A 13,412-nucleotide genomic window follows, 5' to 3' on the forward strand; every position below is an offset into this window, starting at 1 on the left:
ACACAGTCACGTTATTAATGCAATGAATTTTAACTACCAGTATTTTTTGTTCAGTAGGAAATAGTAAACAGTTAAGAAAGAGTTGGAAAAATAATAAAAGATTTGGAAGACATTCCACGGAATATATGATCAATTTATCTAACTCGTTTACTTGAAATTACCCAGATGTTTTTTTGCATAATATTACGTGTATTACTGCATTTCCAAACAGTTTTAAATATACATGTATATATAGTTTTTAAATATATACAAGGCAGGGACTTAAAGGAAACTACTATTAATGTTATTTACAATGCAGGTACTATGAGTATTAAAATGGTTTACCAGAAACAATGTAGAAGGAATGGTAAGAGTTAATTACCCGTTAAACATTCTCCTTAGAACCCTGTATAATAAAAATGTCCAGCTAATTTTGTGTTTTTTTATTTTATGCAAAATAGGAGATAATTTTTCCTTCACAAAGTAAAAACAGTTTTTTAGATTTTTTTCATTTTTTTTATTATGTATTAAAAAGACTAGTAAAAATTGGGCAACGTGCTCTCTTTCAAAGAACAGGTCTTTTCGCGTATTTTTCATAAAAGTTTAGCCTAGAACAATTTTTATCTACTTATTAATAAGCTTTCTTTTTTCTCTATTTTTTTACAAATGGATTTTAAAGGGAAAAATCGTAAATATATGTCTTTTCCTAAAAGAATTATATAATTACGAGAAATATATATATATATATATATATATATATATATATATATATATATATATATATATATATATATTATATATTTCTCGTAATTATATAATTCTTTTAGGAATATATATATAATATATATATATATATATATATATATATATATATATATATATATACATACTAATATTGATCACAGGAGGATTTTTTTACCATTTCACGCGTTGTCAATGTTTAATTTTTGTTCTTATCCTCACAAAATAAAAGATAACTGACTAGTTTTGAAAGGAAGAAAAAATACCATATTACCATACGTATACAATAAATCTCTTACAAAAGGAGTAACCCTCTAGGCCAAAAAAAATTGTATTTTCCTGCCCTACAATAGGTTTTCCAACAAACATTTTGAAAAAGCAGCAGGAACCATAGAAGGTAATTAATTTAGGTTAATGTTATTAATGGTCTTCGACGATGAGTACTTATCACTTGTAAGAGATACATTATATACTTCTGATATTATTAATCTTTTAATATAGCTACAAAGAATTTTGAAGCATTATATAATTTTTTTTTAAATCTAAAAGCTATTAAAATAAATTTTGACTAAACGTTTTTTTCGCAAAGGTAGAAAGGCACTAAAAATTCTAAAATATTAAGCATTAAATAAGCTCTAGAGGTACAAATGGTTTTTAGGGGAAAATATTGTAGGCAAAGTTAAAAAAAAAGAGCCGTTATAATCTTTAAGCCCCTTTGGTATCACCTTGAATGAGAAATGGAATTCTAAAAACAATCAGTAAATTTAATAAAAAGAGAAACAGGTGATGAGCACCAATATCAATCTCCATGTTATCTTTTTGTATCACAAGTGGCTATAAAGAAATCCGAGTTGCTTAGCAACGATAAAACACGTAATAAAATACTTATAAGCTTACTACGCAACTGTGTAAACAGATCTATAATACGTTTTTTTAAAAGGGAAAATAATTAAAAACTCTGTGGGAATTAATAATTAGAGACTTAGAGAGTATCCCAAAAATAGAACTAAAAGAATACTTCCCTGGGCCTGTAATATTTACATATCTAATCTTTTAAGACATGCACGAAACTAGAAGGAAAGACTCCTCTCCTCTCAGGGTGTCCTTCGATTATTCCTTCCATCCAATCGTCATCGTCGGTAGTTTCACTTAGGATGGTAATTACTTCCCCTTCCTTAAATGAAAGTTCATCCTCTCTATCCGCATCACAATCATAGAGAGCCCTACATCGTCGGGGTTTCAAACTGTCATGTCTCTGTTAATGAGACAAATTTTACGTTTAAAACCGAAATTAAAAAATGTAAAATAACAGTCTCACTTTTCTTGGGGGAGGAACTGGTATTTGTGATTGTACGCTTTCACAATCTGAAGTAATTGAAGCTAAGCTTTCCGTAGACTGACCATTGCTCAATCTTTGTGACTTAGGAGTGCTATGCACTGTATGAAAAATACGTCAATTTCGCACCAAAATTAGTACAATTAGCTTCTTATACCTGATGGGGTTGGTGGAGGAGGAACTTTTGGTCTTTGTAGAGTTCCATAGTTTGATCCAGAATTTCTGTCTGTTGTGCTTCATTAATTATAAATAATGCAGTTTCAAAATAATCTACCAAATATCATAATATTGAAGAAGAACAAAGATATTTTCTATATACCTTTTCAATACCGGAAATTCAACGGGTTTTGGCAGCACTAACTTTGCCCCAGCTTCAACAAAAATTGAGAATTAATAAAAATTACCTATAACCCTCAATAAAATAATCATATTTACCCAAAGGCACTCCATGTGGCACTTTTGATCTAAGTAGGCTACCATTCATTTCCGAATGTGGTTGACTTAAACTGTGCGCTCTAGAGATGCTTCCACTGACAGGAGTTCCTCCTTCCGAACTTGAACTTGAGCTACTCATGACTCCGACCATATTAGCATTTGTGCCTGAAGAACTGACTAGATCCGTAGAGTGATTTCTACGATGCATATGGCCCGAGGTAGCAGGCGACACACCAGGATCGGAAGGCGTTCTGGAATGACCTTGAGAACCGCTTGTTCCATTAGTTTGATTGGTGGAAGGTGGAGGGGGCGCTACTCTCTTTTTCATACTTCCATGGGAATTTAGACCAGGAACTATGAAAAAAAAACTAATTTTTAAAACCAAATTGGAATTTAAATCTTCCAATGGCTGTGAGCCTTTTTTGCAACAAAGGATTCACTTTACCTGAAAACCTTTTTGTAATTTTGAATAATTTAGAATAAAAATGTCTTCTATTTTTTTGGAATATTAGTGCTACTTCTACTTATGCCAAGAAACGTTTTTGTTTCTTCCATTATTTTCGCAAGACGAAACTGCACATTTCTTACCCATTATGCTTAAAATTTCACTCAAAATCGATGAAAAAATAGTAAAGAACTCACAAAAGAAACCTTTATTGTGTTAATAAAGAGTTTTCAGATATACATGACTTTAATTTAAAAAACGCGTTTTCAAAAGTTTTCTTAAAAACGCGTCGCTTTCCCTCTTCAATTCAAAAGTTAAAATTATAATAGTTCACAAAGTCGCTAATAGGTGGCGGCAGGGGCCATCGAAGAAGTTTTCATTTAAATAGTTGCATTTTTCGCTCATAGGTGGCTTTTGTCGTAGTTGATAACCCTCCCACGATTTTCGTTCCTATCTTCACTAACGCTGTGTTAAAGCCTATGGGGAAAATTTGAACTGGGGCTCTAGATAGTATTATTCCCAACTCAATGGATCAAACTTGACTACCATTGGGGCTATTTTTAACAATAGGTACTTTTGTTTTATTTGGGTTTTGTTTATTTTTTTAGATGTATTATTTGTCAAGGATTACAAAAATGCAAAAAGTTTTAACCGCAATTTATTATTTAGAAAGATATGATAAATTTAAAATTGTTACTTGCCAGCTATTTTTACCTCGGAAAATACGACATAATTCGAGATTTTTGTACGTGTGGGATGAAGTAGGACTGATGACGAATCAGTTTTAACGACAAGATATTACTAAATTTTTAAAACGTGTGCAAACCAAAAATGTGTTTTCTACTACGGCTTTTTTGGTTTTGTTTTATTATTTGTCAAGGATTACAGTAATGCTAAAAGTTTTAAGCGCAATTTATTATTTAGAAAGATATGATAAATATAAAATTGGTACTTGCCAGCAATTTTGGGTAAAGTGTAGAATAGCTGCCCCCACCCGATTTTTTTATATATATTTTTTTGATAGAGGGCAAGATGGGGATTATTTTAATTTTAATTATTTTTGGCGGAAATGAATATGAATTTATAAACATTGGCCTTTTGCAGTGAATTTTCTATAGGACGATTCTTTAAATTCCTAGATTTTAATGCGTTGTGGATAACGTGGGGCTGCTGAAGAAAAATAAAATGTGCAAATGAAAAACATACTAACTTACTTTTTTATTTCAGGTATTTTCGCCGTATTTCAATGCATTTTAGGGGTTTTGGCGGGGAAAATAGGTTAGGTTATCTATATTATTAGGTTAGTTGGATTAATATCGGGTTGACGATACTTGATGTGTCAGGCTTGGTGCTGTCCTCTAGGCTCTCTTAAATCCTGACTGCAAAGCCTCCTCGTGGCGAGAGCCGGGCAACGTATGGCTAATAACCTGCGGCTGATTTGCACAGGTACACTGTTCCTATCCAGTGGTTTGATGGGGTCACTGGAGCTCTTGAGGAGCTCCACACCCGGCGTTCGGTGTCGCGGGGCTCTTGGGGGCGGTCCACACCCGGTTTGCTGGGTCACTGGAGTCCTCGAGGAGGTGTCTCGTGATCGGGGCGCTGGGTCACTGGAACCTCGGGGGTGTTCCATACTTGGCATTCAATATCCTACTGGGGAGGATTTGTGTGGTGGAAGAGGAAGTCACTCTAGTCCTCAGCTGTGCGAGGGTGGGAATTAGGGCAGCCCATGGTGTCGCCTTTTGTTGGGCCATGATGAGGGCGTTTGTTTGCCATATGTGAGCCTGTCTTTATGGCTGTCTCACTGGCCGAACGTTTGTTTCGCAAAGTGCATTTTTGTCCGGCATGACTCTTTGTCTTGTGTGCCGCCGTAGTGCCCAGCGGAACGGCGGGGTACAAATACATAACCTTATGTCCTCTAGGTTGCGTTATAGATGAGCCATAGGTTGGGGAGGCGCCGTGCGCCCCCAGCGCTCGAGCGAAGTGAGTGCGCGGCGCCGTCAGGCGCCAATACTTAGAATACATTCGACATTGTATAAGTCAACATAACACAGAAGACATATAATATGACATGGAATGGTTAACAAAAGGCTAAAATGCGTTGAAATACGGGAAAAATTCTCAACCCTTTAAAGTTAGTACTGTTTTGTATTTCAGTCTTTTTCTTTTTCGTCATCAGTCCTACGTTATCCAAAAAGTATTAAAATCTAGGAATTTAAAGAATCGTCCTCATCATCAGTCCTACCTCATCCAACACCTACAGAAATCTCGAAATATGTCGTATTTTCCGTTGTAAAAATTGCTAGCAAGTAGCAATTTTACATTGATCATGTCTTTTTAAATAATAATTTGCAGTTGAAACTTTTTGCATTACTGTAATCCTTGACAAATAACAAACCAAAGTACCTATTGTTAAAAAGTCCGGCTATTTTTAACAATAGGTACTTTTGTTTTTTTTGGGTTTTGTTTATTTTTTTAGATGTATTATTTGTGAAGGATTACAATAATGCAAAAAGTTTTAACCGCAATTTATTATTTAGAAAGTTATGATAAATTTAAAATTGTGACTTGCCAGCAATTTTTACCTAGGAAAATACGACATATTTCGAGATTTTTGTACTTGTTGGATGAGGTAGGACTGATGACGAATTAGATTTAACGACAAGATATTACTACATTTTTAAAACGTATGCAAACCGAAAATGTGTTTACGGCTTTTTTGGTTTTGTTATTGTTTTTTGTTTATTATTTGTCAAGGATTACAGTAATGCGTAAAGTTTTAAGCGCAATTTATTATTTAGAAAGATATGATAAATATAAAATTGTTATTTGCCAGCAATTTTGGGTTAAGTGTAGAATAGCTGCCCCCCCACCCGATTTTTTATATATTTTTTTTGGATAGAGGGCAAGATGGGGATTACTTTAATTTTCATTTTATTTTGGCGAAAATGAATATTAACAAAGATATGCATTTTTAAACATTGGCCTTTTACAGTGAATTTTCCCTAGGACGATTCTTTAAATTCCTAGATTTGAATGCGTTGTGGATAACGTGACGCTGATAACGAAAAAGAAAATGTGGAAATGCAAAACATACTAACTTACTTTTTTATTTCAGGTATTTTCGCCGTATTTCAATGCATTTTAGGGGTTTTGGCGGGGATAATGGGTTAGGTTATTTATATTATTAGGTTGGATTAATATCGGGTTGACGATACTTGATGCGTCAGGCTTGGTGCTGTCCTCTAGGTTGCGTTATAGATGGCCCATAGCTTTTTTTAGTATGGGGTTGGGGAGGCGCCGCGCGCCCCCAGCGCTCGAGCGAAGTGAGTGCGCGGCGCCGTCAGGCGCCAATACTTAGAATACATTCGACATTGTATAAGTCAACATCACACAGACGACATATAATATGACTTAGTATGGTTAAAAAAGGCTAAAATGCGTTGAAATACGGGAAAAATCCCCAACCCTTAAAAGTTAGTACTGTTTTGCATTTCAGCTTTTTTCTTTTTCGTCATCAGTCCTACTTTATCCAAAAAGTATTAAAATCTAGTAATTTAAAGAATCGTCCTCGTCAACAGTCCTACCTCATCCAACACATACAGAAATCTCGAAATATGTCGTGGGGTTCATTTCCCCAACTTCTCATATCTCCAACCGTCCATTTCACCAATTTTTCATTTCCCCAACTACTCATTTCCCCAACTAAGCATTTCCCCAACCGGTCATTTCCCCAACCGAGCATTTCGCCAACCAATTTTTTTACGGAGTTGGCGTAATGAGCAGTTGGGGAAATGAGTCGCCCATTTCCCCAACTCGCAAACCCAAAGCATTTCCCCAACCGAGCATTTCGCCAACCAATTTTTTCAAGAAGTTGGCGTAATGAGCAGTTGGGGAAATGAGTCGCCCATTCCCCCAACTCGCAAGAGCCTTTGCATTTCCCCAACCGAGCATTTCACCAACCAATTTTTTTACGAAGTTGGCGTAATGAACAGTTGGGGAAATGAGTCGCCCATTTCCCCAACTCGCAAACCCTATGCATTTCCCCAACCGAGCATTTCACCAACCAATTTTTTTTACGAAGTTGGCGTAATGAACAGTTGGGGAAATGAGTTGCCCATTCCCCCAACTCGCAAACCCTATGCATTTCCCCAACCGAGCATTTCACCAACTAATTTTTTTACGAAGTTGGCGTAATGAACAGTTGGGGAAATGAGTTGCCCATTCCCCCAACTCGCAAACCCTATGCATTTCCCCAACCGAGCATTTCACCAACTAATTTTTTTACGAAGTTGGCGTAATGAACAGTTGGGGAAATGGGCGACCCATTTCACCAACTCCCCAGTTCTCAATTCTAGTAGGAAGTGGCAGAGGTAAAACGACTACAGGGTTAATCGATAACAGTGTGAGAAATAAGGCACTATCACAGGCCAATCGCAAGTTTAAAAATTAGCGGGACCAGTTTAAAAATTAAATGCTCGGGGTGTTAGTGGCCCTAGGGACCACTTAAATAATTCAAAGTTTTTCCCTTCAAGATTTTAGTTCGTTAAAATATGAAGGCCTGATTTTGAAGGTTAAAAATGGTAAATGGCCAGTGGCCAGTTTTTTAATTAAACTATCTAGGCTCTACTGGCCACAGGTCCAGTTTTAAAAAAAATCCTTATTTCTCACCCTGATCGATAACGTATCATTTTCGCACGGTGTTTTCGAAAACATCTTATAGTAATAATAATAATAATAAATGAGCTTTCTTGGATATTCCTACTAACGAGGAGACTACCCGAGGTGATTATCACCGATTTTGTTGAAACTAGGTGGCTACCATAGACATAAATAAAGACATGTAGTCACGTGCGACACACTCAACTGCACGTGCAGTGGAGATTTACCCATTAGGTGCGCGCCTAAGGCCCCGCATTTTTAGGGGCCTCATTTCGAGCCATTGAAATGAGCTGAATTTTCTTCTTTTTCATATGAAAAATATTTATGATCGGCTGGTAGTTTTTAATAAATTTAATTGTTGAACCAGGGGCCCCAAAATCAAACTGCGCTTTGGGCCTCAAGTGGTATAAACGCGCCACTGTGCACATGGCTTCGCGCTGACCTCAACGTCAAGCCTTTTACAGTCTTCCCTCTTGTCAGCGGAAGTATATTTCGCTTGCCTCAAATCGACTGCAACAGTCGATTCCAAGATTACAACAATAACTATCATGACCGCCATAACTGTATTCTGTTTCAATGGGAAAAAGTATTGGTCACGTTATCTGATGCTCGATCTGATATCATCGTGCAAAGTCTATATTGCGGAAAATACTTATAGGAGGCTCACACTCTCAAATTAGATTAAGTAAGAAGAGTCGGGGTTTTGATTCGTCTTACGTAAGATAATTACGTAGATCAGATCTGTAACGCATTTTCAAACTAGCGACTGGGGAAATTAAAGGAATAAATATTTTCAATTTACAGCGGAAGTTTATAATTTTATTTGAAATTTTTAGTGTTGACGCCTATATATTACAACTATTGTGGCAAATTTCTTTAATCTTCATTTTCCCAAATAATAATTGAACCGTGTAAAAGCGGTACAATTTTTGATTTTCGCACTGTACTATTAGTTGAGCCTTTGGTTGAGCGAATAAAAAATGCCAAAAGAAATTGACCGATGAAAGTTACACAGTGTTAATGACACCTTTGTCTAAGACATTTCAAATGAATTAATAATTTCATGATTAAACACATTTAACCTAAAATTTGTAAAAGAACTTAGCGTAAAATATTTTCCTCAAAACCCTGCATTTTGTGTATTTTATCACAAAACAAATTCTCCAAAATCAGGCCTCGCAAGCTGATTTTGAACGGAGCCTCGCAAACTCTAAGGCCGGCACTAACTATTTAGGTTGAAACTGAAAAGTCTAATTAAATTGGGCTAAATTACCTAAAGCGATATTTTAACTGTTTTCTACTAGCGAGCATATTATTTTTGTTTTTCGATAACTTTTTTTTGGTTTTAATGAGAAGATTTATTTTTACTATATCTCCTTTAGGTCGTTCAGCCTTCGTCAATTTGCGGTGCTTCCCCTACACACCACGACTCCATGTCCCCTGCCTTCAATATCCGTTCTTTATGGGTTTTCAAGGCAGGGATGGCCCAACGCTATCGCCTCGGAAAAACCCCCAGAAGGGCACTCTCGCGTTTTACATTGTTGTATTGTTAAAAAGGACCATTTTTAGAAAGAGGAAATTTTCCAACGCATATTGGCAATATTTGACATTTTAAACACGATAGCCTACAAGATTTTACAAAAATGAATACACTTCAACATATTAAAATTAACAATTACATACAAAATTACAATAATTATAAAAATACACAATATATTTAACAGTATGCCACTGGATAAAATTATTTAATGAAGGTCTGTTTCACAGCGATTGCGTCATTTTGGTGTTATTACGTCATCAGGAAACGGAAATTGTGCCGTCGCGTAATTATTATTTATTAATTCCGGGTGAGCGCTATAAAATTTTACAATCCGTTTTGTACTAGTCAACTGTGTCCAATCTGTAAAAAAGCTTAATTAAATTTAATTAATTGCAATAAATATATAGTACCAGAAGCCTATATAGGCCTACAATAATTATAAATTAAAAAAAATTAAATGTAAGAAGTGTAGGGATTAAAATAAATATGGATGCCTTTGGTGACCAAATGCAGTGGCGTAACGACAAGCTTTGCGGCCCTTTTCCACCCCTCCCCGGGCAGGATATCCAAGGGACACTTTATTAAAAAAACATTTTTATATAGGGATTGTGTAAGTCATATGTGACTAAGGCATATGAATCCAAATCTGTTTTCAAAATTAAAATCGGACGAGTGGTTAAATTTAAAATCACCGGCAAAATATGACTGCCGTTAGATTTTCAATCCTAGAATACGTGCCCACGCTAAGTTGACGTGTCGCGAAATCCCCGCTCAAAGCAGCGTTAAAAAGCATCCTATACAATTCAGCAAGTTTTTAGGGCGGAGGAAAATTTTGTCCGGGGTCCCGCGAGGCAGCTTCCTTCTTAGGCCCTTTGATGTTCAATCTTTATGTTAGTAATAATTATATGTCTAGTAAAAACCTAAAGTTTTTTCTATATTCAGACTTGGATATAGATGAGTTAATTACTAACATGGAAAATGAGTTCAATTCTCTTAGGCGAATACTAGAGGCCAAAATATGTTAGTAAATTTTACAAAAACTGTCTTATATGTTATTTGCTCCTAAAGAGTCCTAGTCGTTTTGAAACGTTGATTGACTCTATTTCCAATTTAGACAATACGGGTACAAAAAGAGATTATAAGCATCTCGGAATTATAGCGGAAACCACATAATAGACAGTTTCAGCAAACATATTTCTAGGCGTTTACGCGAACGTCTAAAAATGGGTTAGCTGAAACTGTCTATTAATTATATAATTTCAAAAATCAATAAGAGATTATGACTTCGTGCCTACTTAGGTTGGTCAACGTTAGAACAAAGATTTATTTAAATAACTTTAATTTTTATGTTTAGTGTTTATAACTTGAAGGCTCCAATGCATATATTCGTTGGCGTAAATAGCGCCCCCGCACAAGGGGGTCTAGGCCCGACAAGAGAGGGGGAAGCCGGTCCAAATTACCGGGGCCCGTACAGTCTTAGGGGGCCCGGGTTTAAACTTTTTGACTATGCTTCTTCCGTGAAACGTCGATATTTTAAGAAATACGCTCTCTTTTGGGGCTCGGAGGTAAGATGTTACCGGGGCCCGGAACCGCTCTCGACGGCCCTGAGGGGGTCTAATGTCCGAATATAGAGGTTATTGGCTAGAACCGAGTGACGTCACTGCAACTTTGGGAAGGCTAGCTTTTATGGAACGGACTGACGTCACATACTAGAGTAGAAGGCTGGGAACAGACCCAGAATCAACGACGCGTAAACCAAAACTACCCAAACGTGACAACCTGTCCGCAATTTTGTTTTAAAAATTTTTACTAACCTTGCCCCCGCAGACCCCGTGGTGCCGGGGGGGGGGGGGGGTGAGACCTAGGGGGCCCCAAAAGGTTATGAATAATGAAAATGAAACGGCCATTTATATTTACAGCACCAAACATTTTTAAAAGTATTACGATTTAATTTCGTCACGATAACAAAGTTATAAAGTTATGTCTTATCACGACATCATTTCGTGCAGAACTCTCTTAGACGAGGAAGGTTGTCTTGGTTTTCTTGTACTGGTGGCTCTGCGAGAATGCAGTTGAACACCGGTAAAATGAGAATCTCTGGTAGAAACGCCAAAGTCTTATGCAACCGATCCATTCGCCAGACTTATTTTTCACGTAGAAATCAATAGAAAGCAAGTTATTTACCGATTTCAGTATCCCTTTAAAGCCGGAGAACTCACGAGATAAAATCTCGTGCTTCGCTATCCTAATTCGACGAAAACTTATAGTCCCGATTATTATATGTTATCTTACCTGGTTTTCTCTTTTTGAACCATATAAATACCTGAAATTAGGTATCACAACAAATTGGGGTTTTGAAATCCACTTTCTGATAAGCCTTTTTTTTTTGCGCGGGAAGATCACCTATTAGTTACCATGGTCACGCATTCTTTTCAATGCAAATCACGAGCCAATAAATTTAAAATGTGTTAATATATGTCTTACACTCGACGTCATTTAAACGCCGCCTTTTTCTCGACACGCTTTCGTAACACCATGCCAATGGTACCTTAGACATTCCAAGTATATACCTATATAGTTTCCTGATCATACCCATACAAATTCTACACTGTATATTATCTACTCTTAGTTTTCAAATCCTAATGGACTTTAAACGCTTAAAACAGTGATTGGTCGGCAACATCATTTTCACTATTTTTCATTTTCGTGGAATTATTCTCTATGATTCTACTTTATAAGATTTCTATGGAATTAACCCTGTAGTGATCGTTTTTCTCGTTTTATACATACTGTGTTGTCAAAAACATTTTCGGTTGCCATGGCAAAACTAATGCCCATTGCAACTTTTCCCTTTTGAAATTGCATGTTACCATAAGGTCTACGTAGCCACACAGTTTCAACAAAATCGGTGATAATCACCTCGGGTAGTCTCCTCGTTAGTAGGAATATCCAAGAAGGCTCAATTATTATTATTATTATTACCAAAAGTAGCTACTTTTGTTATTACTATAAGATGTTTTCGAAAACACCGTGCGAAAATGATACGTTATCGATTAACCCTGTAGTCGTTTTACCTCTGCCACTTCCTACTAGAATTGAGAACTGGGGAGTTGGGGAAATGGGTCGCCCATTTCCCCAACTGTTTATTACGCCAACTTCGTAAAAAAATTAGTTGGTGAAATGCTCGGTTGGGGAAATGCATAGGGTTTGCGAGTTGGGGGAATGGGCAACTCATTTCCCCAACTGTTCATTACTCCAACTTCGTAAAAAAAATTAGTTGGTGAAATGCTCGGTTGGGGAAATGCATAGGGTTTGCGAGTTGGGGAAATGAGTCGCCCATTTCCCCAACTGTTCATTACGCCAACTTCGTAAAAAAATTGGTTGGCGAAATGCTCGGTTGGGGATATGCATAGGGTTTGCGAGTTGGGGGAATGGGCAACTCATTTCCCCAACTGTTCATTACGCCAACTTCGTGAAAAAATTGGTTGGCGAAATGCTCGGTTGGGGAAATGCATAGGGTTTGCGAGTTGGGGGAATGGGCAACTCATTTCCCCAACTGCTCATTACGCCAACTCCGTAAAAAAAATTTGTTGGCGAAATGCTCGGTTGGGGAAATGACCGGTTGGGGAATGCTTAGTTGGGGAAATGAACAGTTGGAGTTATGGCCATTTTTGGTTGGGGAAATGAGTAGTTGGGGAAATGCTCATTTCCCGTATTTTCCGTTGTAAAAATTGCTAGCAAGTAGCAATTTTACATTGAACATATCTTTTTAAATAATAACTTGCGGTTAAAACTTTTTGCATTACTATAATCCTTGACAAATAGCAAACCAAAAAAACAAAAACAAAACACAAAAAAACAAAAGTACCTATTGTTAAAAAATCCCAAAATTGGAAAATAATAGATCTAAATTAGGCCAATTTTAAAGTTTTGTAAAAATTATATAAAAATAAAGTAAATTCGACCAACTATCTCAAAATTGTTTGAAATATTTTTTTAAATTTGAAAAATGTTAATAACACTGAAAAAAATTATAAAAATCAATAGTTTCGATCCAAAACGATCAAAATTGATATAAATTGATGGAAATTTATTTATATTTTTTAAATTATTTTCCAAATTTGGAAAATAATAAAACAAAATTAGCAAAATTTTTAAATTATTATTATTGATTATTTTAAGAAAAAGTGTAATACAAAATTGTTTTATTCGTTGTTATTAACCCAAATTTGTTCGCTTTCATCCGTATTTAATTGTAGGCATGCAAAATTAGCTAT

At 36.1% G+C, this 13,412-nt stretch overlaps 1 protein-coding gene across 1 annotated transcript; it reads right to left on the reverse strand.

The window, feature by feature from the left end:
* Positions 1–851: 851 nt before the first annotated feature.
* On the reverse strand, positions 852–2,845 carry LOC149940694 (arfGAP with SH3 domain, ANK repeat and PH domain-containing protein-like). Its single transcript, XM_090177655.1, has 5 exons — positions 2,492–2,845; positions 2,376–2,427; positions 2,214–2,290; positions 2,039–2,157; positions 852–1,975 (listed from the first exon to the last, which is right to left on the reverse strand). The coding sequence occupies exons 1-5, from the start codon at positions 2,817–2,819 to the stop codon at positions 1,766–1,768; spliced, it is 786 nt and encodes a 261-aa protein (XP_090033781.1). The 5' UTR covers positions 2,820–2,845; the 3' UTR covers positions 852–1,765.
* Between the last annotated feature and the right edge of the window lie 10,567 nt (positions 2,846–13,412).

This window comes from Leiobunum rupestre, chromosome 6, assembly GCF_980474605.1.
Source record: "Leiobunum rupestre chromosome 6, qqLeiRupe1.1.hap1, whole genome shotgun sequence".
NCBI classification, from domain to species: domain Eukaryota; kingdom Metazoa; phylum Arthropoda; class Arachnida; order Opiliones; family Sclerosomatidae; genus Leiobunum; species Leiobunum rupestre.

Excerpts from the sequence above, each read along its gene's own strand:
- LOC149940694 (XM_090177655.1), bottom strand. The coding sequence starts at position 2,819 with ATGAAAAAGAGAGTAGCGCCCCCTCCACCTTCCACCAATCAAACTAAT. Across the intron at positions 2,428-2,491 it reads GCCACATGGAGTGCCTTTGG|CTGGGGCAAAGTTAGTGCTG; the intron begins GTAAATATGATT and ends TTTTTGTTGAAG. Across the intron at positions 2,291-2,375 it reads GAATTTCCGGTATTGAAAAG|CACAACAGACAGAAATTCTG; the intron begins GTATATAGAAAA and ends TAATTAATGAAG.